At 45.2% G+C, this 27,096-nt stretch overlaps 2 protein-coding genes across 5 annotated transcripts in view; both read left to right on the forward strand.

The window, feature by feature from the left end:
- Positions 1 to 27,096, forward strand: part of PGAP1 (post-GPI attachment to proteins inositol deacylase 1) — a 794,782-nt gene that overhangs the window by 532,635 nt on the left and 235,051 nt on the right. The window lies entirely within an intron of this gene.
- LOC141067721 (uncharacterized) lies at positions 13,548 to 26,437 on the forward strand. Of its 2 annotated transcripts, XM_073558144.1 has the most exons (6): positions 13,548 to 17,392; positions 17,464 to 17,538; positions 17,672 to 17,755; positions 17,851 to 18,061; positions 18,256 to 18,416; positions 25,085 to 26,434. In XM_073558144.1, the coding sequence occupies exons 1-6, from the start codon at positions 17,276 to 17,278 to the stop codon at positions 25,127 to 25,129; spliced, it is 693 nt and encodes a 230-aa protein (XP_073414245.1). In that variant the 5' UTR covers positions 13,548 to 17,275; the 3' UTR covers positions 25,130 to 26,434. The 2 variants fall into 2 exon arrangements, with proteins under 2 accessions (XP_073414245.1, XP_073414244.1); XM_073558143.1 differs by having other exon boundaries at positions 13,548 to 17,538; positions 25,085 to 26,437.

Genomic DNA, 27,096 nt, shown 5'->3' on the forward strand with positions numbered 1-27,096 from the left:
ATTGCGAAATTTTCGCCAAATTTCCATTTTTTTCACAAATAAACGCAAGTTATTTGAATTAAATTTTACCACTAACATGAAGTACAATATGTCACGAGAAAACAATGTCAGAATCACCGGGATCCATGGAAGCGTTCCAGAGTTATGACCTCATAAAGGTACAGTGGTCAGAATTGTAAAAATTAGCCCGGTCATGAACTTGCAAACCACCCTTGGGGGTGAAGGGGTTAAAGCAGTTATGCACAATAAAACCCAGATGAAGCAATAGATGGTCAATTAAGTAAAAATACTTTCATCTACCTAGAAGAGAGTCCGTTATAGAAAAAATCAAAGAGCTAACTTTAAATGAGGGCAGACCCCCCCTCCCCATAAGGAGAAGAGAGACCCACCCCCAAGGGAGCTCGACCACTGTTGACCTCACACAAGCACCAGGCAAAAACAATCTAGCCCATTGAATTGCAAATTTAAGTTAAAAAAAACATTACTTACTATTTCAGGGAAAAAATTGTCGTCAGAATACTCACTACACCCATTGATAAATGTTATGACAGGGTGTAAAATAGGGTAATTTCTGTGTGGTTATTTTATTATTACTATTATTATGAGTGTGCTAGGAGAGAGCGAGAAACCACAGCGCTATCTAAGCGTAGTGAGTATGTATCCCATACTATGAAGTGAGTAGCAGAGTTCACCTACTCACTTGGTATAGTTGTGCAGATCGAGGCACAACTCCTGTTTCAGTTTGGATTAAAATCTGAAAGACTGCAGACATTTCCAGAGATGCAGAGGAAACCGCTTCCAGGAGCTTCCCAAATTTGGAAGATCATGTATGAAAAACCAGGATCCCCGCTGTCTTTTGATGACCATATTTGAAACAAGGACAGGTCAGGTAGGTAGCTGCACAGCCAAAACGTATTGTGTGTATTCTTATATTTTTAAAAATTTTTAAAAATAGTTACTTGTTTCGAATAAATGCTTATTGAAGCTACCTTCCTGACCTGTCTTTGATTCAATCGTGATCATCAAAAGACAGAGCGTATCCTTATTTTTCATATATGATCTATTATTGTTTTTTGTTTTTTTGTTTTTTTACCCTAGAATCTTTGAAATTGTTATACAATGTTGTGTGAAACACCAAGTTGAAACTTACTGGAAAAAAACCCCCAAATAATGGATATATAGATAAAAATTAACTTTTATTATACCTAATTAAAAGACGAAAGACAAACAACAAACATCGTTCACGTGTATCCGTGCTTACTAAGTCCACTCTATGATAAAGTTCCCTAGACTCTGTACCTGCCTGCCAGCGGAGGTTGGCACCCTAAACAGATATAGGAGTGATGGCGCCACCACTCCTCGATGGCTGACCCTGAGTGTCCTGAATATCCCTGTACTGGTGAGTCAAGCATCCAGCAGGCTTTCCAAGTACAGGGGACATGGACAACAGGGTGCTTAAACAAAAGGTTGGATATAAACAAACGGGTAGCAGAGAGATATGCAGAAACAAGTGAATTGATCAACACCAATAGATTGAAATATGAATAAAAGATAATATTTTTGTAAGTACCCCCTAAACTGTTCCCTGCTACATCAAATCCTGCCTGTCAGCAGAGGTTGGCACCCTAATTTACAGCGGATATGGCGCCCCCACTCCACGACGACTGTCCCAGGGAGTCCCTAGGATAAATGTACATGTATCACCGTCGCTATATATTTAGTCTTATACATAATTCCAATGGTACATAAAACACATCATGATAACAGCTTAAAAGGCGTACTTATGGTTGGTTGCTCAATAACCTCTACACATTTCACCAAATGCAGATCATCAGGAGGTCAGATGGGTTGATGCTGCATGATGCTCACCTGTGCTCCTTTTATGTTTTATATATATGCCCATGTTAACATGCATAAGAGGCAAAAAACATCAAGGGAAGAAAAACATGTCGTCTTTGGAGGCTTATGCTTTGATATATAGAGAATAATGGACCTCAATAAAATGGCGCTCTGCACTTAGAACATTTATATTTTAGAGCCTTGTCCGAATGCACATGAGCTGTAACCCGGTATGGGGGCGCACTCCCGAATATGATAAACTGGAAGTGCGTCATCCGCTGGTGCAGAATGCATTCCAGCCTGAAACGCACTGTTGGTAGATGCTCCCAGATGCCTGGTAACCGGATGTGGGGACGCACCCTAGGATATAATAAACCAGAAGTGCGTCAGCCGCTGGTGTCTAGTGAGTTCCAGCCTGGAACACACTATTGGCATTTTTTCCCAGCATCCAGTATCCGACATGCATTCCTGCGCATATCAGAGTGGCGGTCAATGGTGTCATCGGTCCGCTCACCTCTGACGTGTATCCCGATGTCTCCCTCCTGTCAGAAAGCCAATGCACAGCGGGTAAGTTGACAGGGGCGGGACAAAGTATATGAGCGCTCAACATGAACATTGCCCAGTAAAATTGAGATAAAACTGGACAGAAAACAGATGAGATGAAAACAGTACTAGACTCATACAGATATGTATAAAGGACTAAGTTGGGCAACTGAATGTACCTGCAAATAATCTGCAAATAAACGAATTACCTCAATAATACATAGGAGTACAGACACATTTAAAGGAACACAAATATCCAACTAGATAATTAGATATATGATTATCTTGGACATGTAAAATAAACATGATCCTGATAAAGATTGATCATACCATCCTGGCATGCATGGCCCCCTCATCCCTCTCCTGGAATGCATGGCCTCTCATCCCTCTCCTGGTATGCATGGCCCCCTCTTCCCTAAAATGGTATGCATGGCCTCTCATCCCTATCCTGGTATGCATGGCCTCTCATCCCTATCCTGGTATGCGTGGTCTCTCATCCCCATACTGTTATGTATGAGCCTATCATCCATATCCTGGTATGCATGGTCTCCTCACCCCCATCCTGGTATGCAAGGCTCCTCATCTCTTTCCTAGTATGCATGGAGCCCTCATCCCTTTCCTGGTATGCATAGCCCCCTCATCCCTATCCTGGTATGCAAGGCTCCTCATCCCTATCCTAGTATGCATGGAGCCCTCATTACTATCCTGGTATACATGTTTCCTCATTCCTGTACTGGTATGCATGACACCCTCACCTCCATCCTGGTATACATGTTTCCTCATTCCTGTACTGGTATGCATGAGTCACAGAAGGCTGGAGCCGGCAGCTGCGGCTAACTCCTGTTCCCACTGCTAAAGAGAAATGAATATTTACTGCATTCCATGCCCATGGGCGTGGAGGGAAATGAATATTCATTTCTCTTTAATAATATTATCTTGGTATGGTTTCCCTCCAACCCCGGTTCTGGTATGCATGGCCCCATCCTTATAATTGACCCCCACCCTCACTCTGGTATACATGGCCCCATCAGAAAACATTTAAAAAAACAAACCATTACACTTACCTATTCGGCGCTCTCTCGCAGCGTCCTGCTCCGGTGCCAGCAACTGTTTTATGTTTGCAAGCCGCACATGGCATGGACGTCCCTGCCATACGCTGCTTACAAGCATAACACAGTTGCTGGCATCGGAGAAGGACACTGCAAGGGAGCACCGGATAGGTAAGTGTAATGGATTGGTTTTTTTTAATGTTTTCTGATGGGGTCATGCATACCAGGATGAGGGTGGTGGGCAGTTATAAGGATGGGGCCATACATATCAGGATGGGGATGGGTGCCCTGCATACCAGGATAGGGATGGGACCATGCATAATAGGACTAGATGGGGGCCCAGCATACCAGGATAGGGATGGGGCCATGCATACCAGGACAAGATGGGGACCCTGTATACCAGGTTAAGCATGGGGGCCATACTTATTAGGATGAGATGGGGGCCTTGCATACCAGGATAGGGATGGGGCCATGCCTACTAGTATAGGGATGAGGGCGATCATTCCTGCCAGGATAGGGATGAGGGATCCATGCATAACAGGGTAGGGATGAGGGGGCCATGCATGCCAGGGTAGTGATGAGGGGGCCATGTGTATCAGGATGGGATGAGGGGACCATATATTCCAGGATAGGAGATATTAAGTACAGAATTGACCACATTTTTTACTTCAATTTTTTTTCCTCATTTCATCATCTAAGACCTAGGTACATCTTATGGTCCTGTGCGTCTTATAGACCGAAAAATATGGTAGTTTCTTTTTTTATTTGTAACCGCCAATAGAAAACGGTTTCAAAAACATTGAAACACCAAGTTGAGTCTTCATGATGCTCTTTTACTTTAGAGCCTTGCCATATGTTTAGCCAAAATACTGGGTTCTGAAATTTCAAATCATTGAAAAAATTGCAGTTTTTATTCTAAAATAAATTTAATATCTGGAAAATATCTGTGCAGTAAAAAATTACTCAATACAAAAAATATTTTTGTATGGAGTATAATTTTTCATTTATTTAGTTCAGTGCTATAATATTCTTTTTAACACCTTTAGGTCAAATCAATACATCCCAGTATAAATTCCTAGAGCTTCTCAGTTTCAAAATGAGGGTTTTTTGCCCTAATAAAGATGACAAATCAGATCTCCTGATTTTCACTAATGAGGGGCAAACATCCCCAAGTGTCTCCAAATGGAGTATCTGGTATAGTTTGTTATCCTAAGTCACATGGCAAGACATTATAAAGTGTCACTATTGACTGCTGATTGCTGTATCCAATACATGCCACTACATTTTATGTCCTCTATCCTTTCAAAGAAATTATCATATTCAAATCACAGAGGAGCATTACATGTACTAAAAGTCTCCTTACACCAACTTAGCACTTCCCACAACAAAAAACTTTAACTCTTAAAAACCGCTGAAATGCCTTTCAACCCCAGCAGTTAAGTGGCCTTATTCCTCAACGCTGCTTTTTAACAGTGCTGAGAAATAAATGTGCCCACCAGCATCAGAAAATGTCTGGGGTTACAGCTACCGGGGGGGAGCTGAGACCCTGGACAATGTGATCAGGGACGTTTTTTTTGTTCTGGTCACTTGATCTGTTATTTAGCAAAAAACTGCAATCACGTTTAAAAAAAAAAAAAAAAAAAAAGGAAGTCCCATTTAAAAATAATTTCTCAATCCTCTGACTTATGACATATGATGTTAGAGGATAGAGAGATGATGTACCCAGGCCGCCCATGGTACCATATTACCAGAAGCACCATCCCCAGGCCCCCCTTCTCCTGTTTCCGAAGCAAAATGGTGTGCAAAATGCACCGTGCACCCACTGAGATCTGCCAGCCGACACCCAGCAAACACAGGAATTATTTTGTTTGGTTCCTGACTTTTGATCACTGTGATATACCCTATCACAGTGATCAAAAGCCCAATATTTAGTAAATATAGCAGCACTTGGGCTGTGCCTCACTCTTCTCCCCTTGTTGTTCTAGTCCAGAGAACAGATACACTACACCCAAGTGATGTCAAATTTCTAGCTCAGTTTCATTAAATTCCTCACCATTCTTCTCATCACCCCCCTTGATCATCCACCCTGTGTCTTTCCATAGTCAGATTTTTTTTTTTCATTATTTTTCCTTCTTTCTTCGCAACTAGAGTTAGGCTTTAAGGTTACGGTTTAGCGGTTCAGGTTTTTCAAAGGTAAAAAAAACATTAGTACGGTAGTTACTTTTGTTTTTCTAGGATTAGGTTAGGTTTATTTTTGTTAGGTTTTCATATAAAAAGAATTTATTGGCCACAGAATGTTCACTGCAGAACAAGCGGTACATCTTGTTCTGCCCTGGCAGTGAAATGGAGTCTGGCTCTAAAGCAGAACATTTTTCAGACAGTGACAACTCCTCTTCCACCACAGGATCCCACAGCCCAATGGTAGTGGAGTCAGTCATCACTGCTGAATCATCAGAGGCAGGACTAAGTTTTGCAGTCCCCCCTCCATTGTGGTATCCTGACAATGCTTTTTCCCTTCAAATTCCCCCTTTTTCATCAACCCCTGGAATAAAAGTGTCAGGAACACCGCACTGCACTTGCTTACTGAGCCAGTGCGCGTGTCCTGAGTAAGACAAACTGTGCTCTAAGACAGGGTTCCCCAACTCCGGTCCTCAAGGCCCACCAACAGGTCAGGTTTTCAGGATTTCCTTAGTATTGCCCAGGTGATAATTGCATCACTTGTACAATACAAGGGAAATCCTGAAAACATGACCTGTTGGTGGGCCTTGAGGACCGGAGTTGGGGAACCCTACTCTAAGATACCTGTGGAGCGGGGCAGCAGCGGTGAAGATGCGTGCTTCAGACCAACAGGACCTAAAACGTGACTGCTGGGGGTGTGGCAAAAACTCCAGAGAGCTAGGAGCTGAAGGAAAACTCCTAGAAGGGTAACTACGGGACAAAGTTACCAAGGGGCATAGACAGGGACGTAAACCAAATCAGGCCGGGGTCAAAGCACGAGATAGCACAACAGTACCAAAGGATTAGACAGAAATAATAGTCAGGATGTAGCAGCAGTCAGAAACCAGAGAAGCAGGTACACAGTACAGAATCAAAAGGCAAACTCACAATGGGGGACAGAACTGGGTCAGAACCATAGAAGCAAGCTAGAAGACAGGCACAAGGCACAGGCACACACACACGGGTCACCACACTCGGCCAAGGGCAAAAGTATACCGATGGGGAATGGAGCTTACAAGGGCTTATAGCTCTCCTCGAACCAAAGAGAGGCCATAATAATTAACCCCAGACGTACAGGTCAAAGCCTGCACTGGGCTCAAGACATTAACCCCTGGCGTTCAGGTCAAAAAACCTGCACTGGGATCAAGACAGTACCCCTCTCTCAACGGGGGGCCTCTGGACCCCCAGGCTTCTCCGGGTATTTGGCATGGAAAGCCTAAACCAGGCGATCTGCATGTACCAAGTGAGCAGGGACCCATGAGCGATCCTCCGGTCCATATCCCTTCCAATGGACCAGGTACTGCAAGGAGCGGCGCACCCGCCGAGAGTCCACAATATGTCCGACCTCATATTTCAAGTGACCCTCCACCAACACTAGAGGAACCACAGACTCGGAGTCCTCCTTGACAGACCCCACGGGTTTCAACAGAGATTTATGGAACACATTGGATATTTTTAAGGAGGCGGGGAGACGCAGCCTATATGCCACTGGGTTGACTATCTCCACAATCTCATACGGGCCAATGAACTTTGGTCCCAATTTAGCTGATGGTACCTTCAAGTTGATGTTACTTGTGGAAAGCCAAACCTTCTCCCCCACCTGAAACATGTGTTCTGGGGCTCTCTTTTTGTCAGCGAAATATTTATACCCCCCCCCTGGGCCCGAGAGATATTACGCTGGACTTCAGCCCAGAGTTTTTTTAACCGTTGAAGGGATCCTTCCGCCCCTGGACAACCGGAATCCAACCATGAAAACTCCCCAAAATGAGGATTAGGCTATGTGCACACACTGCGGTTTTTGCTGCGGTTTTGGCCCCGCGGAATCGCAGCAGTTCCGCAGACATGGTACAGTACCATGTAACCCTATGGGTTTTCCGCGCGGTTTTGCTGCGGTTTTTTTTCTGCAGCATGTGAATTGTTTCTGCGGATTCAGCTGCGCTTTCACACCTTTATCATAGTAGAGGTGTGAAACCGAAGGGCAAAACCGCAGGAAAACTGCAGGTCACTTTACCTGCGGTTTTACCTGCGGTTCCGCGGGAAAAAAACCCACAGGTGAAAATGGTGGAATGACTCACCGGGTTGTTAAAAGAAAATTCCGCCAACAGTAACGCATCACACCAATCCTCCTGTCTGGCGGATGTCAGACACCTGAGAATCTGTTCCACGGTTTGATTAATGCGTTCCGTCTGACCATTACTCTCCGGGTGATATGCCGATTTAGAAGGAGAGTGAGATGCCCAATTTCTTACAGAATGCCCTCCAAAATTTGGCCACAAACTGCACATCTCTGTCAGACACCACGTTCAGGGGTACCCCATGCAATCGGACCACATGCAGCACAAACAACCTTGACAATGTTTCTGCTGAGGGTAAAGGCCCCGTCACACTAAGCGACTTACCAGCGATCCTGACACCGATATCAAGGTGTCAGGATCGCTAGTAAGTCGCTATGTGATCGCTGGTGAGCTGTCACACAGACAGCTTCACCAGCGATCAGCACAGCGATGCCGAGCGCCCGGCATCGCTGGCCATCGCTGTAAAAAATAGAATCAAAATAAAAAAATATAGTTATCTCACCTTCAGACGTCGCGTTCAGCCATCCTGCCTCTCTCCACGCTCCGGTCCCAGTGATTCTTTGCACGAATGACCGCGAGATGTCACGGTATCGAGGGATAACAAAGTCTCGCGGTCATTCGAGCAAAGGATCACTGGGACCGGAGTGTGGAGAGAGGCAGGATGGCTGAACACGACGTCGGAAGGTGAGAATAACTATATTTTTTATTTTTTTTATTATTTTTTACAGCTGATCGCTGGTCTCCCGCCTGTCACACACAGCGATGCGTGCTGGCCAGCGGGAGACCAGCGACCAAAGAAATGTCCAGAGGTTTCTTACAGCGATCAGCGATACCGGCAGGGGGGCCGCTCGCTGATCGCTGTCACACACAGCGATCTCGCTGGTGAGATCGCTGTTACGTCACAAAAGTTGTGACTCAGCAGCGATCTCGCTACCGAGATCGCTTAGTGAGACGGGGCCTTAATGCTGCCATGGGAATGAAATGGGCCTGTTTCGAAAACCTGTCCACCACCACCCAGATCAAGGTATTGCCCCTGGAAGGTGGAAGACCGGTAATAAAGTCCATGGAGAGATGAGTCCAAGGCCTATCAGGAACCAGTAAAGGTATGAGTTCCCCAGCCGGCCGGTTATGCAAGCTTTTGGAACGGGCACAAACTCCACAAGCAGAAATGAATTTCTTGACATTGGACCCAAGTGAAGGCCACCAACAAACCCTGGCTAATGCCTCTCTAGTGGCCATGATACCGGGATGAGCGCTCAGCCTAGACTTATGAAACTCCTGCAGAAGTCTAGGCCGCAATAAATCTGGAACAAACAATTTGTCCCCTGGCCTGGCCGCCAGAGCTAGGAACAGGGCCCTCAAAACTTCTTGTTCCAACTCTGACGAGACCCCCGCCACTATCACCCCCGGGCGAAGAATGTAGGACGGCGGCTCGGGGGGAGACACCAGGTCAAAACTTCTGGACAGGGCATCCGCTTTAACATTTTTGGACCCCGGTCAAAAAGTAATGGAGAATTGAAATCGTGAAAAAAAATTGACCAACGGGCTTGTCTAGTAGTAAGCCTCTTAGCAGATTCAAGGTGTGCCAAATTTTTGTGATCCGTGATAAGTGATAGGGTGAGCAGCCCCTTCCAAAAAGTGCCTCCATTCTTCGAATGCCAGCTTGACTGCAAGAAGTTCTCTATTGCCTACATCATAGTTTCTCTCGGCGGAAGAGAACTTCTTGGAGAAGAAGGCATAGGGTTTGAGATTAGTAAGAATGGCCGGACTCTGGGACAATACTGCCCCCACTTCAGAAGCATCCACCTCCACAATAAATGGTTTGGACGAGTCCGGCTGAACCAACACCGGGGCGGACATGAAACATTTCTTAAGCGCTGAGAAGGACTCCTTAGCGAGTCCCGACCAATTTTTTACATCAGCCCCCTTCCAGGTAAGATCAGTGAGTGGTTTAACCACTTGCAAGAAACCTTTAATGAATTTCCAGTAATAGTGAGCAAATCTCAAGAAGCGCTGGAGCCCCTTGAGATCACGAGGCTGAACCCAGTCTGCGATCGCCAGCACCTTCTTAGGATCCATACAAAACCCTTCACAGGACACAATCAGCCCCAAAAAGGACAGTTTCTGTACGAAAAACGAACATTTTTCCAATTTAGCAAACAAGTGGTTCTCCCTGAGTCTCTGGAAAACTGTCCATAGATGTTAACAGATGTTACAGACTGACTGTCCGGGGAGTATACCAAAATGTTATCCAAATAAATGATAACAAAACGGCCTATCAGGTCAGAGAACACAACATTGATAAAGTTCTAGAAAATAGCAGGGGCATTAGTTAATCCAAATGGCATAACCAGGTTTTCAAAGAGTCGCTCTGATGTGAGGAACGTTGTTTTCCACTGGGATCATAACAAAAAGTAGATGTCACCAATTTTAACCCCTTGGAATTTTCACAATTTTTTATATCCCAGAAGTCCTACAAGTAATTTCCCACCAAAGCAATTTATTTGCCTGACAATATATTTCCCAAAAACCCACATACTTTCGTTACTGTTCCTGGATCCCCACAAATGTCCCTGAAATAAAAAAAAAAATTGCGGGCATTACCCCCAACATAGGTTTAGTAAAAATAACCATGCTATGTTCCTACTGGGCAACAAAATCTGTCCACAGTACCCCTGTATTTACAGCTGTCATGACCCAAGCCCATTATGAAACCTTAATGAGATTCCTTCATTTTAATGACAATTCCCAATCCCCACCCAAAGAAATGACCCCTAACTATGAAGACCTTAAAAAAAATTGACCTTTAATTTCCCTCTTACAAGACTCTTTTTTGCGTTCATATACCTCTGTCCAGAATGTTGCAGTTGACGAGTCCCTCATGAGGTTCAAGGGCTGTCTGGCATTCCGCCAATTTATCGCTTCCAAGCGAGCCAAATACGGCGTAAAATTGTACAAAACATGGAAGCGCACAACAAGGTACATGTGCCACTTTCTAATTTGTGAAGATAGGGACTGCCAAATTTACTCATTAAACTGACCCCAGAAGCTCGTGTTGATAGTACCCTCTGTTATTCAGGCAATCAGTTCCTTGTACTCCTCCTGCTGAGCCACTTCTTCCTCCTCCTTATCACCCATTCTGCACTGAGAAAATTAGATGAGGCTGGGCTAGGTAGTATCACCCTGTGTACTCTCTGCGTTCTGCTCTGCGTTCAAAACTTCCTCTTTAATTGTTAGCAGCGAGTGTTTGAGTAGACACAGAAGCAGGATGATTATGCTTATTATGGCATCATTGATGCTCACCATCTTGGTTGATTACTCAAGTTTTGGAGAAGCGCACAGATGTCAGACATCCATACCCCCTTGTGAGTTCTTATGTGCAGAGGTCAGACCAGCGGCAGCTGAAGGTGACTTGTGGAAATGGGTGCATACACGGTGCACCTTTACAGGTTGCTCAAGCAAATCTGGGTAGGTTTTCAAAAAGCGCTAAACCACCAAGTGGAGCACTTGGGTCAGGCATGGTACGTGTGCGAGCTTGCCAAGCATCAGAGCCACAACCAGGTTATGAATATTATCACACACAACCATGCCTGGTTGTATGTTCAGCTGTGAGTACCACAGATCTTTCTAATCTGTTATACCTTTCAACAACTCTGCGGTGGTGGCTGTTTGTCGTCTAAAGAAATCCGTTTCAGCAGAGTCTGTTGCCGCTTCACCAAGGCAGTACTTCAGTTCTGTTTGTAATTTGGAGATGAAGGATGAATAGGAGGGGGTGCAGAAACTGTCGTAGCTAGGAAGGCATTCGATAGTGTGGAGTGGGGATACATGTGGGAGACTCTGCAAAAAATGGGCTTTGGCCCTATATTAAGTGGGTACAGTTGCTATATAAAACCCCAGTGGTAAAGGTAAGGGCTAATGGGGAAACTTCGGAAAGTTTCAATCTGTTCAGGGGAACAAGGCAGGGCTGCCCATTGTCACCTCTCCTTTTCGCTATAGCATTAGAGCCATTAGCATGCATTATTGGACAGCACCAGGAGATAAAAGGTTTTGCTTATGGAGTAGAGAGGAGCGGATAGCATTATACGCAGACGACATATTATTGTTTGTGGGAGATATATCTTCATCTCTGCCGAACATTATGGACATAATTGCTAGGTTCAATATATTCTCGGGATTAAAAATTAATTGGGGAAAGTCGGCTTTACTCCCTTTAGGAAATAATGACAATCTTCAAATGGGGAGTTTCTCAAAAATCCCAGTAGTTAAAAAAATGAAATATTTAGGTATTCAAGTAACTAGGGAAGTGAATGATAATACGTCACTGAATCTTGGCCCTTTAATGGTAAAATCAAGGAAGAAGGTGGGAACTTGGGGAAAATTACCATTGTCCCCCCTTGGGAGAACAAATCTAATCAAAATGTGCCTCATGCCATCTATCCTCTACATTTTGCATAATTCCTCAGTGTGGATTCCGAAATACTGGTTCAAAAAAATGCATAACATTTTTAGAGATTTAGTGTGGAAGAAAGGGGTACCTAGAATCAAACTGGAGAAATTACAGTTACCAAACGATCAGGGTGGATTGGCATTACCTCATGCGTGGGGATACTTTTTGGCCTCTCAACTACAACATTTTAAGGGATGGGCTATGGAGGAAAATAATGAAGCAGGGGCATTGGTCATTAAATTTATGGGGGTGGCAATAATATTTTAGACCTTTTGGAATCAGATGTCCTTAGGGACAGGTTCCGTAGTGTCCCAACGCTGTTCCTTATTCATAAGATATGGTGGACTTGCAAAAAATTATGGGAAATGGGAACTTATTCTCAATACATCCCCCTATGGAATAACATACACTTGAGAGAATTATACCATTTGGGGGGTGGAAAAAGCAAGGGTTGAGATATTTGCATCAGGTGTATATAGGGGGGGGAAAATTTGTTCCTTTGACTATTTAAAACAAACTTATCAGATAAAAAATTCAGAATTCTGTAAGTATTTACAATTGCGGCAAGCCTTGAGGGCCCAGGATAATATAACACTGATTAGAATATCGACTAACGTGTTACTGGACCATGTTGTCAAAGCAAAAAGGACGAAAGGGTTGATTTTTGTAATATATCAATCTCTATTGAGTACAATTTTGGGAGACCCTATGGCACTCCTTAAGTCCCGGTGGGAAGGGGAGGTGGGACAGATATCGTCTGAAGAGTGGGAGGACACATTGGAAGCTGCATGTAAGCTGTCAATAAACAGCGCAGAGAAGATCCCAGTTGTTTCTTATTCATAGGACTTATAGGACACCAAAGATGATGAAAAAAATGAAGTTGAGAAGTGAAGATGAATGCCCGAGATGTAGTAGAGAAGAAGCTGGCCTATTACATATGTTTTGGTCATGCCCCAAGCTTGGAGGGCTATGGGAGGATGTGGATAAAAAACCAAAAATGTCTATCCTGGGATATCTGGGGGATTGTGATATTAATGCATCCATTCAATTGGGAATAGGCAAAATTTTGTATCATACAAGAAAGTGTATTGCCAAGCAATTAAATAGTCAGAGTGAGACAGATATATCGAGCGCCAGGCTGACAGGTCTCAGGGTGCTGGTAAATGTAATCTGATGCTGCTCCTGTTGGGTGCCTCTAGAGAGGATAAAAACATGGGAAGCAGGGTAACCCGATTGCAGGGGAGCGCAAAGGAAAGGGAGAAGCTTGAAAGGTTTTCTTCTTAAGTTCCACTACGCGTTTCGACGGATAACATCCGTCTTCATCCGATGGCAGCTAATGAAGTCGGATGTTATCCATCGAAACGCGTAGTGGAACTTAATAAAGAAGAAACCCTTTCAAGCTTCTCCATTTCCTTTGCGCTCCCCTACGATCGGGTTACCCTGCTTCCCATATTGCCAGGCAATGGCTCTCGTGCAGTCCGCCTGGGATTGAACAGATAATTAGAGACTTGAATAACACCATTCTAATGGAGAAAAAGATATATATTAAGAGAGGTGCTGTTAAGAAATTTGGGTAACAATGGGGAGAATGGATCAAATGTACCCAGGTTGTTTCAGAGGCGCTCGCTGGAGATGTGATATTTAATACATTTATGTTAGAATAGGATATAGAAGGGCACAGGAATTATATAATCTGAAGACTGAATGTATTAATGAATATTGCAGAAACAAACACATAGGTAAATAAGACATACCAAACAAGGGGGGGGTGTTTTGGGGGAAGCGTTTAATTGGGCCGAGGGAACGTTTTGTTAATTGGTTTACAATAAAAATTTTAAGGTTATACCATGATACAATACAGGTATGATTATAACAATGTCTTGAAAATGGATGGATTTACAGTGCTATGTAGTACAAGAATGTAATATGTATTGCTGGGAAATTGTGATTTGTCAAAATAAAAATGGTATTGATAAAAATAAAACTGTTATAGGAGATGGTGGGGGAAACCCTAATGGAACTATTGCCCCCAATTCTAGGTGTCAGTAGCACTTGTGCTGTCCGTGGGTCTGACTTGATCGCGGTCTCCACAAGATTCACCCAGCGTGCCGTCAGGGAATAGTAGTGTCCCTGGCCACAGTCATTTGTCCATTTGTCGGTGGTTAAGTGGACCTTTCCAGTAACTGTGTTGGTCAAGGCACAGGTGATGTTATGGGACACTTGCTTGTGTAAGGCGGGAATAGCACACCATGGCAGCTGGGGACCAAATTGGTGGTAGTATCCAATTATGCCAAGGAATGCACTCACCTGTTTGGTACTTAACGGTTTGGGCCAGTTTTGAATGGCCTCAATCTTGTTTACTTGGGGCTTGATATCCCAGTGGCTGATCACATATCCTAAGTACCGGGCCTCCATGAATCCTATCCCTCATTTCTTTGGGTTTGCTGTTAACCCCGCGATTCTGAGAGACTCCAGTACTGCTTGTAACTGGGACAGATGGGTATCCCAGTCGGTACTAAAGATGACTATGTCATCCAAATAGGCCGACATGTGATTGCGATGAGGCGCTAATACAATGTCCATGAGTGTGGCCGCAGCCCCATGTAACCCAAAAGGCAAAACGACATATTGATAGAGAGCCTCTGGGGTTATAAAAGCAGTCTTTTCTTTCTCTGACTCTGTTAATGGGACGTACCAGTAACCTGTTGTGATATCCAGTGAGATGAAGTACTGGGCCTCCTCCAGTCTCTCAATTAGTTCGTCCACCCGTGGCATGGGATAGAGGTCAAATTTTGACACCTCCTTTAACCTCCTGAATTCACTACAGAAGCATAGTGACCCGTCTGGTTTTGGAGCTAGGACAATGGAGCTGGCCCACTTACTTCGGGACTCCTCAATAACTCCTAGCTGGAGCATTTGCTTCACCTTGGCCGTGATGGCTTGCCTTCGGGCTTCTGACACTTGGTATGGTTTTATTTGTACCCTTACCCGAGGCTTGGTGACTGTCATGTTGTATCACGGAGGTCTGTCCCGGCAGCTCTGAGAATACGTCTGTATTCTGCTGCACCAGGGCCCGAGCCTCCCGCCGCTGCTGTTTGGTGAGAGCATCATTTATTTTAACCTGACTCCCTGGTGAGTCCTTGGCCAGTGCCAGAAGGACCCCCCTTTGGTACGATCGGAGTCGCCTCTGTGACCAAACGTTCCCGGTCCTTTCAGCCCTTTACATAGTAACATAGTTATTAAGGTTGAAGGAAGGGCACTTTTTAAGTCCTTTTAGTTCAACTCATATCCTATCCTAACTTTCCCTAACATGTTGATCCAGAGAAAGGCAAAAAACCCATGTGGCAAACAGTAAGCTTCACATTGGGGAAAAGAATTCCTTCATGACTCCACATACGGCAATCAGACTAACTCCCTGGATCAACGCAATATCAAGGATACTAGTGTATATAACCTGTAATAATATACTTTTCAAGAAAGGCATCCAGTCCCTTCTTAAATTTTAGTAGGGAATCACTCATTACAACATCATATGGCAGAGAGTTCCATAGTCTCACTGCTCTTACAGTAAAGAATCCGCGTCTGTGAGTATGCTTAAACCTTCTTTCCTCCAGACGTAGAGGATTCCCCCTTGTCCCCGTCACAGGTCTAAGAGTAAAAAGATCATTAGAAAGGTCTTTGTAATGTCCCCGCATATGGGTCCTTCCCTGGAGGAAGATCTGGCTAGTCCCGTGTTTGAGACTCTTAAATGAGGCTCCACGGACTTTATTTGCATATTCGTATTTCCCAGGGAGCAATGCACCTAGGATTTCACTGATTGAGCGCCTTTGCCGGCTGCCGCAGTGTTTTCTTTGACTGGTCTCCCTGAGGTCAGTGATTGTTTCGTGATGTTGGTCTACTAGGCATTGTTCCCACCTAGCCAGAATCCTACTCCACACTGATGAGGGGCAACACCCCGAAACAGCTGTCTGTGGATGAATACCTGGCCTTGGTATTTCCCTTGTCATATCTGTAAACTCGTAAAGAGCTGGATATTGATTTAAAGGGCCACTTAATATGGTGGTAATGGTGGTTTCCAAAAGGAGCCACTCCTTGGCTGGGTCCTTCCCTGGAGGAAGATCTGGCTGCCTTAATTAGCTTTTTATAGAATTTATTTAATTTTTTGTATTTATTTAATGCCTCATCACTACCTACTTGCTTTAATTCTCTAAATGCTTTATTTTTGTCACTTATTGCTCCCCTTACAGCTCTCTTTAGTCACAGTGGTTTCCTCCTATTTCTAGTATGTTTATTCCCATACGTTATATATTGTGCACAGGTCCTATTCAGGATGCTATTAAACGTCTCCCATTTTCTTTGTGTATTTTTATGTGTCAGGATATCGTCCCCGTTAATTGCACCAAGATCATCTCTCATCCGTTCGAAATTTGCTTTCCTGAAGTTTAGTGTCCTTGTAAGGCCTCTTTCACACATCAGGTTTTCGCCGTCAGGCGCGATCCGGCGCTTTTGACAGAAACCGGATCCGGCGAAATGCAATGCCGGATCCGGTTTCCCCCCCATTGACTTGCATTTGCGCCGGATCGCGCCGGATGGCCATGTGTTTCATCTGGTTTTCGCCGGATCCGGCAATGTGTCGCGATCCGGCGTCTGGAAAAAACGTCTACTGTAACGTTTTTTGTCTCCGGCGAAAAAGCCGGACACGCCGGATCCGGCGCGTCCGGCTTTTTCACACAATGAAAGCCTATGAGCGCCGCAATGCGCCGGATCCGGTTTTTTTGGTCTGAGCATGCTCAGTAGCTCTGCCCACAAGACATATATAAAAGCAAGACAGTGGGACCCACAGCCACACCCAACATGCCACCCAAGCCAAGAACCAGGAGAAGGCAGCAGACATCTGCAGCACCATCAGCACCACCACCACCCCAAATGGAGCAGCAAAGGGAACATGCTGAGGAGGGGAGTCCAGAAGCAGATGAGAGACGGTAATTATCAAATCCCCCATTCCTCCAAACTAGGGCCATGGAATATCAAGATATTCATTGGCCCTTTGTTTCTCTTTATTCAACAGCCGCCAAAGAGATGCAGCAGCAGCAGCAGCAGCAGAAATGGCATCACTGGCAGCAGCAACAGCAGCAGCAATACCCACAGTCATGGAGTCTGGCCATCAACAGGACAGCACATCTTCTTCTGGGAGCCCTCCCTCGCATCGTCAGCGTTTGACGGTAAGTTTTTATTTCCAAAATCCATCATCTCTGTAATATATGTCTATTCATTAACTTTTATTTCAAAACAGGAATCACAAGATGAAGAGGAGCTCCCAGAAGAAGAAGGAAGGGGTGGACAGACACCTGGAGTGGGCTCACAATTGGTAAGTTTTTTGCATCAAACGCAGAAACACAACATCACACTACACACAACACATAGAAAACAATGTTCTGCAGACCACACACAGCAAACAAATGCCTACATCCAAAGACAACATTTTTTGTTTTCTTCTCTAGTATTCCCAATCTGGTGCTCGGCCAAGAGGTCCTCGCAGTGCCTCCAAGGGTCGTCGGCGACAGCAACGCGGCGGTCACCAGCGTGTAAGTATAAATATTTTTGCTTTGTTTTTTTGCACTTTTTATTTCATTTCTTTTGTGGAGGCTAATTATGTTATTTTTGTCTTTTTCTTTAACAGCCTTCACAGCGTGCTCCCGACTCTGACGGTGAGGATGGAGGGATTGATGTGGACCGCCTCATCGATCTCGTCAGAGAAAGGGAGCCGCTCTGGAATATGGCTGACCGCTGCCACGCTGACCTGATAGTTACCCGACGACTCTGGGAGGAAATCTGTTCTCTCCTTGTGGGCCGCTGGGAGGACCTCGAAGCTCGGGCCCAGATTAAAGAGCGTAAGTATATACAGTACCGGTTGCTTGATGTAAACCAGTGTTTCCCGAACTCCAGTCCTCGTGGTCCCCACGGATCATGTGTTCAGGATTTCTATTTACTATGGAAATCCTGAAAACATGACCCCTGGGGACCATGAGGACTGGAGTTTGTGAAACACTGATGTTGTATACTAACCACTCCTTTCTCGTTTCAGGGAACAGAATTGTGAATCGGTGGCGGTCTGTGAGGGATCGTTTCAAGAAGGAGTTCAATAAAGAGATGCGGGCCCCGAGTGGATCTGGAGGACGCAGGAGCAAGTACAAGTACGCACAAGCCCTGTCTGTCGTTCCTCCGGGAAACAATGCTCACCAGAAGGTAAATATTACACACCACATGTGAAAAGAATGTTAGATGTAACTTTTTTTTTTCAGCCAGGGCCATACCATGTCAGTATTTTTTTTTTTCAGAAAATATTTATTAAAGTTTTTTTTTTTTTTTTATAACAAAGAAAGGGTACAATACAATAGACCATATACTACCATTATCTGAGTAATTAAACATTATTTAAGTATGGAAGTAGAGAAAAGAAGAGAAAGACATGAGGGAGAAGACATAGTAGTAAGAGTAAGGAAAAAATAGGTATGGGGATATAGGGTAAGGGAAGGAAGAAGGGGGGGGGGATTATAGCCCATCAGTAAAAAATAATAATTTAACTTATTTAACTCAAATCATCTAAATTACTCGGGAGCTAAATATGTATCCAGTTGGCAAATTCCGGACTCTCTTTGAATGAATGCCAAGGAAACCAAGTGTGTCCCTGTCTAGATGTGGAGCCCCTATCTTGGGACATCAGTGATTCCATACGCTCCAATCTGTCCATCTCCACCACCCATTCCATCACAGAAGGGACCCTCATGGATCTCCAATGCCTGGGTATGATCATTCTTGCTGCTATTAGGCAAAATCTCCAAAGGCCCCTTTTAATTGTTTTTAATGGGCCAGGGATTGGAGAAAGGAGAGCAATCTGAGGAGATGGTTCATACCTGATTCCAGAAATGATATAGAAAATCTGGAAGATCGCCAACCAAAATGGCTTCAGCAGACGACAGGACCACCAGACATGTAGCATGGAGCCCCCGTCCTCTCCGCATCTCCAGCATAAATCAGGGACCCCCGGATAAATCCTGTGCAGCATGTCAGGGCATCTATACCATCTAGTCAAGATTTTGTAGTTCTTCTCCTGTGACTCACAAGAGATAGACAACTTATGAGTCAGGGTGAAGATTTTATGGCGATCCGCATCGGAAAAGTTAATCTGCAGATCTTTCTCCCATGCAGTGATGAAGCGGGGCGTGTCTGTAGATTCCAAATCAGAGATCAGGCCATAGAGGAGTTAGCTGCATAAGGGTCTCAAATGGTGTCGGCAGGCCAAGATCTATCTTTGAAAAACAGCTCTTGAGCTGAATAAATTCAAGCCAGGGTATCGATCTCCCCGGGCAGGCCGTCCTCATATCCCCCACCACAGGGAATCCTGCAATCTTGTCTGCAGCCTGGCCCAGACTAACCCGGTCGTCAGAGTCCCAACAAAGAAATGAAGTCCGTGTCGTGGCAGGAGGGAAGTCTATGTTATTAAAGAGGGGGCCTAATCTACTTGGTCTGTTAATGATTTTCATTTTGGTGCTATATTTGTACCAGAAATTTATTACCACTTGTGTGAGCGGTGGGAATTCAGAAACTGTGTAGTTCCGAGGATCATAGGTCCAAGGGAGCCAATACAATGAATGTGGGGACATCAGCTTTTCAATGATCACCCATTGTTTATACAGGTCACCATATCTCCAGTCCACCAGTCTGGAAAGAAGAGCAGACCGGTAATATGTTTTAAAATTAGGAAGACCCATGCCACCCCTCGACTTAGGTCTAATCAGAGTGGAGAACTCAAGTCTTGGTTTTCTTGTGCCCCAAACAAAACTGTTAATTGCTGATTGGAGACAGTTAAAGAAATGGTCAGGAACAAAAATAGGGACTGTCTGGAAAAGATAAAGAAAACGGGGAAGAATGTCCATTTTGACTGCATTAATACGGCCAAACCAGGAAAGTTGGGATCTATTGTATTTCTTCAAGTCAGCTAGGGTAGTATGGAGGAGTGGGATATAATTAAGATTGAGTAGATCATTGGAGTTTTTAGGAATCATAACTCCCAGATATTTAAGTGCCCTGTCCTCCCACCTAAAAGGGAAGGAAGATTGGAGTCTATGGGCCTCTTCCTTGGGGAGAGTTATGTTCAAAACTTCTGTTTTGGAGTAATTAACTTTAAAGTTAGATACCTCCCCAAATTTTAGGAACTCTCGCATGAGCACTGGAAACGCAATTGTAGGGTTTGTCACGTATATTAATAATTCATCTGCGTATATTGATAGTTTAAAATTATCGTGGCCAATCTGTATGCCCTTAATGTCAGGAGCGCTCCGCAGTGCAACTGCCAGGTGCTCCATGGCAATTATATAAAGCAGAGGGGACAATGGACACCCCTGTCTGGTACCATTAGATATGCTCAAGCAAGATGAAAGAGTACCGTTGACTCTAATACGAGCCGTGGGGTTTTGGTACAAAGCGAATATTCTCCCCAACATTGTAGACCCCAGTCCCAGTTGTGTCAATGAAGAACGTAAAAAGGTCCACCCAAGGCGATCAATAGATCACTTCTCGGCGTCAATAGATAAAAGGCAAGCTGGAATCTTGTGTCTGCGTACATAAGATGCGAGCAGTAGTGTTTTAACCGTGTTGTCTTTGGCCTCTCGTTTCTGCACGAATCCGGCCTGATCACCATGGATGGAACCCGGAAGTAGAGGGCTCAACCTGTTAGCCAACGCCTTAGCAAAGACCTTCATATCCACATTAATAAGTGAGATGGGACGATAATTTGAACACATCGAATGGTCCTTACCAGGTTTAGGTATCACCGTAATTGTGGCGACCAAGGTCTGTCTGGAAAAAGGACAGGTCTCTGAGATAGAATTGAATAGTTTAGTTATAATGGGTACTATATTAGGTGTAATTAATTTATAAAAGGAAGCTGGGAACCCGTCGGGTCCGGGACTCCTACCATTAGCCATAGATTGAATAGTATCTGAGATCTCCTGATCTGTGAATGGTTCCTCCATGGCTGCTGTATCTGCCACTGGAAGAGGAGGGAGCGGGGTGTTGTTAACATAGTCGTCCACCCTGGCCTGGAAGTTAGTCGGGGACATATCAGCTATTGGCCCCCTGAGATTGTATAAGGAATCGTAATATTCTTTGAAGGAAGCCGTGATTTCTTCTGGATGATGTAATAGTTTACCAGTTTTAGATTTTATGGTAGGGATGTAAGTAACAGGAATACGTGGGTGCAGGAATCGTGCTAAAGCCTTACCAGGCTTATTGGAGAATTCATATAAATATCTCCGAAAACGGTCTCTTTGCCGTGCTGATGCCGTATCCAACAGGGAGGTAAGGTCTTTCCTGGCCTTTAAGAGGTCAGCCAAGGTTTGAGAATTGTGGGTATACTTATGATCTAGCTCCAGCTTTTGAATGCGTGTGAGTAGATCGTTGATTGCGAATGCTCTTTCTTTCTTTAACCGCGCTCCCTGTTGGATAAACACTCCTCTAATTACTCCCTTTAAAGCCTCCCACTGATAGGGAAAGGCTGTGTGGTCTGATTTGTGGAAGTCTATGAAGTCAGTGATGGCCGTTCGGATTGCTGTCTGGCATGTGGGGTCTTTAAGGAGGCCAGGGTGTAACGACCACGTCCATTCCGTAGGGGCCAGGTCCGGTAGTCGTATGGACAACAAAACAGAGGCATGATCTGACCAAATCATCGGTCCAATCTGAGTCTCTGGGTGACATGTTAATAGTTTGTGACTGATCAGGAAGAAGTCTATCCTACTATAGGAGTCATGTATAGCTGAGTAGTAGGTGTAGTCGCGTGTAGTGGGATGAGTCAGTCTCCAAACGTCCACTAGTCTAGACTCCACTAATTTGGTCTTTAGGCTCTCCAGTTGGGACGGGGGTATGGACGACCTACCAGTCGATGAGTCCACGGACCTGTCAAGTACAAGATTGAAGTCCCCACCGGCAATCACCAAGCCCTCGGCGAACGTTGCGAGGCAATTCAAATATGCTCTACATGTCCGAGCCTGATCCTGATTAGGAAGATAAAAATTAGAAATAGTGAACACACCAGCAGCCATTTTCAATTTTAGAAATAAGAACCTGCCATGGGGGTCCAATTTAGAATCCAGTACCTGAGCCTGAAGGGATTTGTGAAGTGCAATACTGACCCCCTTTGATTTAGATTCCGGGTTGGTACCATGGAACCACTGTGTGTAGTACCTATTCCTAAGGGCCGGTATGCGGTCTGATCTGAAGTGGGTTTCCTACAGCAGGAGTACATGGATATGTTTCTTATGCATATGGTAGAGCACTTGGGAGCGCTTTTCAGGAGTGTTAAATCCCCTAACATTCAGTGAACACAGAATTAAAGTTGCCATATCAATATGCTATCCGAGCCGAGGGAATAGTAACAGCGGTGGTTGGTAAAAGGTTGGAGGGGGAAGGTTTACACAAGAGGGAAGAAGAAAGATGGGAAGAAGTGGAAAGAAAAAAGAAGTAGTAGATATTAACAGACGAACAGCAAGAAATTTTCAGACAGGAGAAACTTTCCTGTCAAGACAGCTCCCAGGTCACTATGCCTGGGAACTGGAAACTATACAGAGGATACTCTGTAACGTAGTGTCCTTAGACACTCCCTAAAGTGGGGACTGACTGGACCAGGGCACTGAGACTCAGCCAAGCCCCCGCAGCAATTCAATAAGACGTTTAAACATAAACACAATTAACTGTAGACCGGCATAAAGGCAAACTGTGTTAGTAACTGTTCCTATTAACAAATATCAGAGAGCTATGAAACAAAACCACAGTCTAAAGTAAGTAACGGGGCCGCAAGGTGATCTACAGATCATATTAGTATATGGAGACTATATAATAACCAGAAAATATAAAATTGGTAATAAGATAGCATAATAATAATAATAATAATTATCAGCTCTTCTCTGGTCACCAGCAGGAACAGAACATCTGTATTGCTCCCGATTTATTAGCCCAGGGTATAATTCCACCAAACAGAGCGTAGTTCGAGATCTTCAGGTAAGGTGGAGAAGAGGGGTCAATGGGGGGAGAATTCCCCTTGAGTCGATCTAAATAAAGTCAAGGGTCCCCATCTTGGGCTCCAAAATCGTGCCTCGGGCCACGTCTCCTCTTCCTATTAGGTCCCGATGGTGGTCTCCCCCCTCCCTGTCCTCCCCACAACAATAAAGGTGATGGTCGAGGCCACTCTCCCAGCTGCACCAAGGGTAAATCCAGAGCAGAAGAAAAGGTTGATAAGTCCGCCGGTGTCCTCAATATCACTGGGCCAGCTTCTCCGCGTACTTGTAGTTGAAAGGGGTATCCCCATGAGTAGTTGATGTCTTTAGTGCGAAGAGCCTCCAGGAGTGGCCTGAGCGCCCGTCATTTGGCCAGGGTCAGGCGAGAGAGATCTGCCATAAGCTGAATGTTAGAGTCATTGAATTCAATAGCCTCTTTCTCCCTGGCCCTTTGCATAATTTCTTCCTTTTGTCGATAGAAGTGGATTCTGCATATCACATCTCTTGGTTTGTTGGAGTCAGGATTTTTGGGGCCAAGGGACCTATGTGCTCTGTCCATTTCAATATGATCGCCTCCAGGTTTGCCTAGAAGCGAATTAAAGATGTTTTGGATGGCAGGGACCAGGTTTCTATTAGTCACTGTTTCCGGAAGTCCACGGATGCGAATATTATTCCTCCGGTTCCTATTTTCGGAGTCTTCCATCATATCAAACACCAGCTGGAATGTCTGGGAGTGATGATCTAGGAGTTCATGTTGGTTATGTAGTTGAGATGCAAGATCCTCCACTTTAGATTCCAAGGTAGTGATTGTACCCTTAAGCTGTGACACTTCCTCTTTAAGTGAGCTAATTTCACCTCTATATACTGCTTCAAGGCGCTGGATATAACCCTCCATGTCAGATTTAGTAGGTATAGCATTCAGCCGGGCATATAGAACCTCATAGCTCATGTCACAGGATGGGAGTCCTCGAGGTGTCTCTGGAGTGATTGAGGATAGCACCATCGGGTCCACAGACTGCATATCTGATATGTCGTGGTTAGGGGACTGTAAATTCTGCATCTCAGTGGTGTTTTGCAAATGAGCCAGGGCCCCAGTAGTGGGCTGAGGAGGCAAAGTTACCTCCTGCTGGACTGGGGAGGAAGGGGTTACACTGCTTGCTTCTTCAATTGCGAAATGGCTGCCTCCTCCCTCCTGCTCTCTGAGACCTGCTGCAGACAGTGAATGTTTAAGTGATGAATATGTGGCAAGGGGGGGATGGGAGCCGCCACTCACTTCATGGGGCTGTTGCTTACAAACTTCTCTGGCCTTTCCCGGGGAGAGCCCTGTCAGAAAGGAGGTCTCTGGGGACCCCCGTAGATCTGGGGAGGGTCGGGACATGCCGCTCACCTTTCCCTGCTTATGCTGAGCATTCTCCCCGAGCGATCCATAATGGGTTTCTCCAGTCACGATTGAGGTACGGCTGGTGACTTTTCCAGAGGACTGGCGTCGCTCTGCACTGCTGCGCTCCCCTCCTTTGTCCACAGGAGAGGAGCGGACCCCTCCTGTTTGTCCTGCTTTTAGTGTCGCTCCAGGAGCCATCATGGCCGCACGGGTAGTAGTTTTTCCCGCTCTCCCCGAGGATGCCAGAAAGCGGGTAATATCTCCATTTGTGGTCCCCGTCGGTGGTTCCTGTGATGCCTGGGATCTGAGGCCACCTTTGCCCTTCATTTGGGAAGGTTAATGTGTAAATTAGTGCTAGATTTCAGCTGCAGGGGCTCAGAAACTGAGGAGCTCTCAGAAGGCACGTCCTCCCAGCACCATGTCCAGGCCACGCCCCCCCATGTCAGTATTTTAATTGTTTTTTTTTTCTCTTTATTACACAGCACGGTGAGCAGCACTCGGGAGCCTGCACGATTGGACCCTTCTGAGGCGATCCCTGAGGAGACCGGCACCGAGGGACACTTCGACCGCCCCGGTACATCTGCACCTTCCCAGCCTTCCCACACATTTGACCCATCTGTCCCATCCACCAGCACAGGAGCATCGTGGCCGCCTACATTACATGAAGCTGCTGGTGAGGAGATCGCTTTCCCTTTACCCCACCCTTCTGCCCCTGCCACCTCTAGTACACCTGCGGGTACTGGGCGGCAGCGGCAGAGGGGTCAGGAAAAGAGTTATGCGCAAGAGTTCTTGCATCTGAATGCATCTTTCCAGAACTGTCTCAAAGTCTTGTCAGAGCAAATCTCCGCAGGCTTTCAGCAGATCAACTCCAGCATTCTGGAGGTGAAGACACTTCTGCAAACCATGCATTCAGAAGCAAGATCTTCGCCAAACCACACCTTTTTCAGGTCTGTTGTGGAGCGCATGGAAATGCTATCTCCTACCCAGCAGATGCATGTAATGCATTCGTGCCACGGTGCTCTACAGCAGGTTACCTCCCAACCTCCACCTCCCACCACTGTAGTTCCTCCACCTGCACCCCCTCCAGCCACTTTCCATCCTCCCCCTCCTATTACATCTGCACCCCCTCCAGCCACTTTCCATCCTCCCCCTCCTATTACATACCAGCAACCTCACCAGTACCAGCAACCTCCCCAGTACCAGACATCTCCCCACTTCCAGCAACCTGCCCCGTACCAAACTCCTTCCCCGTACCAAACTCCTTCCCCGTACCAAACTCCTTCCCCGTACCAAACTCCTTCCCCGTACCAAACTCCTTCCCCGTACCAAACTCCTTCCCCGTACCAAACTCCTTCCCCAAACAACTTTCCATCAACATCATCTGCTCCTACAGTCCCTGCCCAACCCTCCACTCCACCGCCCACCACCTCTTCTGCCTCCCACATGTCCACCCATTCTGTAGCTTTTTCAACACCATCACCTCTAACTGTTCCTTCCCCACCACGATCCCAGTCCTCTCTCCACACACCCAGTGTCGAAGTGTCCCGCAGCCCCTCCAGCAGTATTTCCACCCCACAGTACACAGATTTGTAATGTCTGTTTTTTGTAATAAAAATGCCCATTGGGTTTAAAACCTTTATTAAAAAAGTTTTTTGCACTTTAAAAACATTTAAAAAAAAAAAAAAAATTTAAATAAAAGTTAAATTATCGTTTCACAATGGTTGTCTGTCATTTCTTTCTGCGGCCAACTATGTTTTAAAAAAAGGTTAAATACAGGGTATTTCAAAGGTAAAAAGGTATTCAAAACCAGGTATATAACTGTGGGTAAATTTTAGCTTTTTGCCACAGTTGTGTTCCTGGTTGTGTTTGAAGCAAAGTATTTCACCTAAAAAGTTGTGTTTATTGTTGGTGATTTCCTACCAATGTACACAACTTTTGTTAAAAGGTGAAATACTTTGCATAAAACACAACCAGGTACACACCTGTGGCCTAAAGGTAAAAATAGTAAGACCATGACAAGATAGCCAACTTTGGTTGGCAAAGGTATATACTGTTGGTCCAGAAGGTACACAAGTTTGGTTAGGGCACAAATCTTTCACATTCTGTCATCCTGCCAGTGTACTCTGCCTTGAGGTGACATAAAGTATAGTGCAAAATTGTCCCTCATTACTGAAACCGTCACAGAACTTCTAGTGGTAATATTTCCAATGACAACATCCATCTTCGCCAGTAACTTGCTCTTCTCTCCAACCTGCACTTTCTTCTCTACAGGAACATGCTATATCTAGTTTTCCAGTAGCCAATCCCGTTCGGAAGGCCAGAAGGGTAAATTTTAAAAACCGGATCCGGCGTAATCCGTCTAAAAACGGATAGAAAAACGGATGAACCGGATGAGACGGATCCGGTTTTGTCTGTCAAGAACAAGACGGATCCGGCAGAAAACCGGATCCGGCACTTCAGGTTTTACAAAACATTTGCCGGATCCGGCATTCCG

The sequence above is a fragment of the Dendrobates tinctorius genome, unplaced genomic scaffold (assembly GCF_039654945.1).
Source record: "Dendrobates tinctorius isolate UK_male_01 unplaced genomic scaffold, ASM3965494v1 ptg000254l, whole genome shotgun sequence".
In the NCBI taxonomy this organism is placed as follows: domain Eukaryota; kingdom Metazoa; phylum Chordata; class Amphibia; order Anura; family Dendrobatidae; genus Dendrobates; species Dendrobates tinctorius.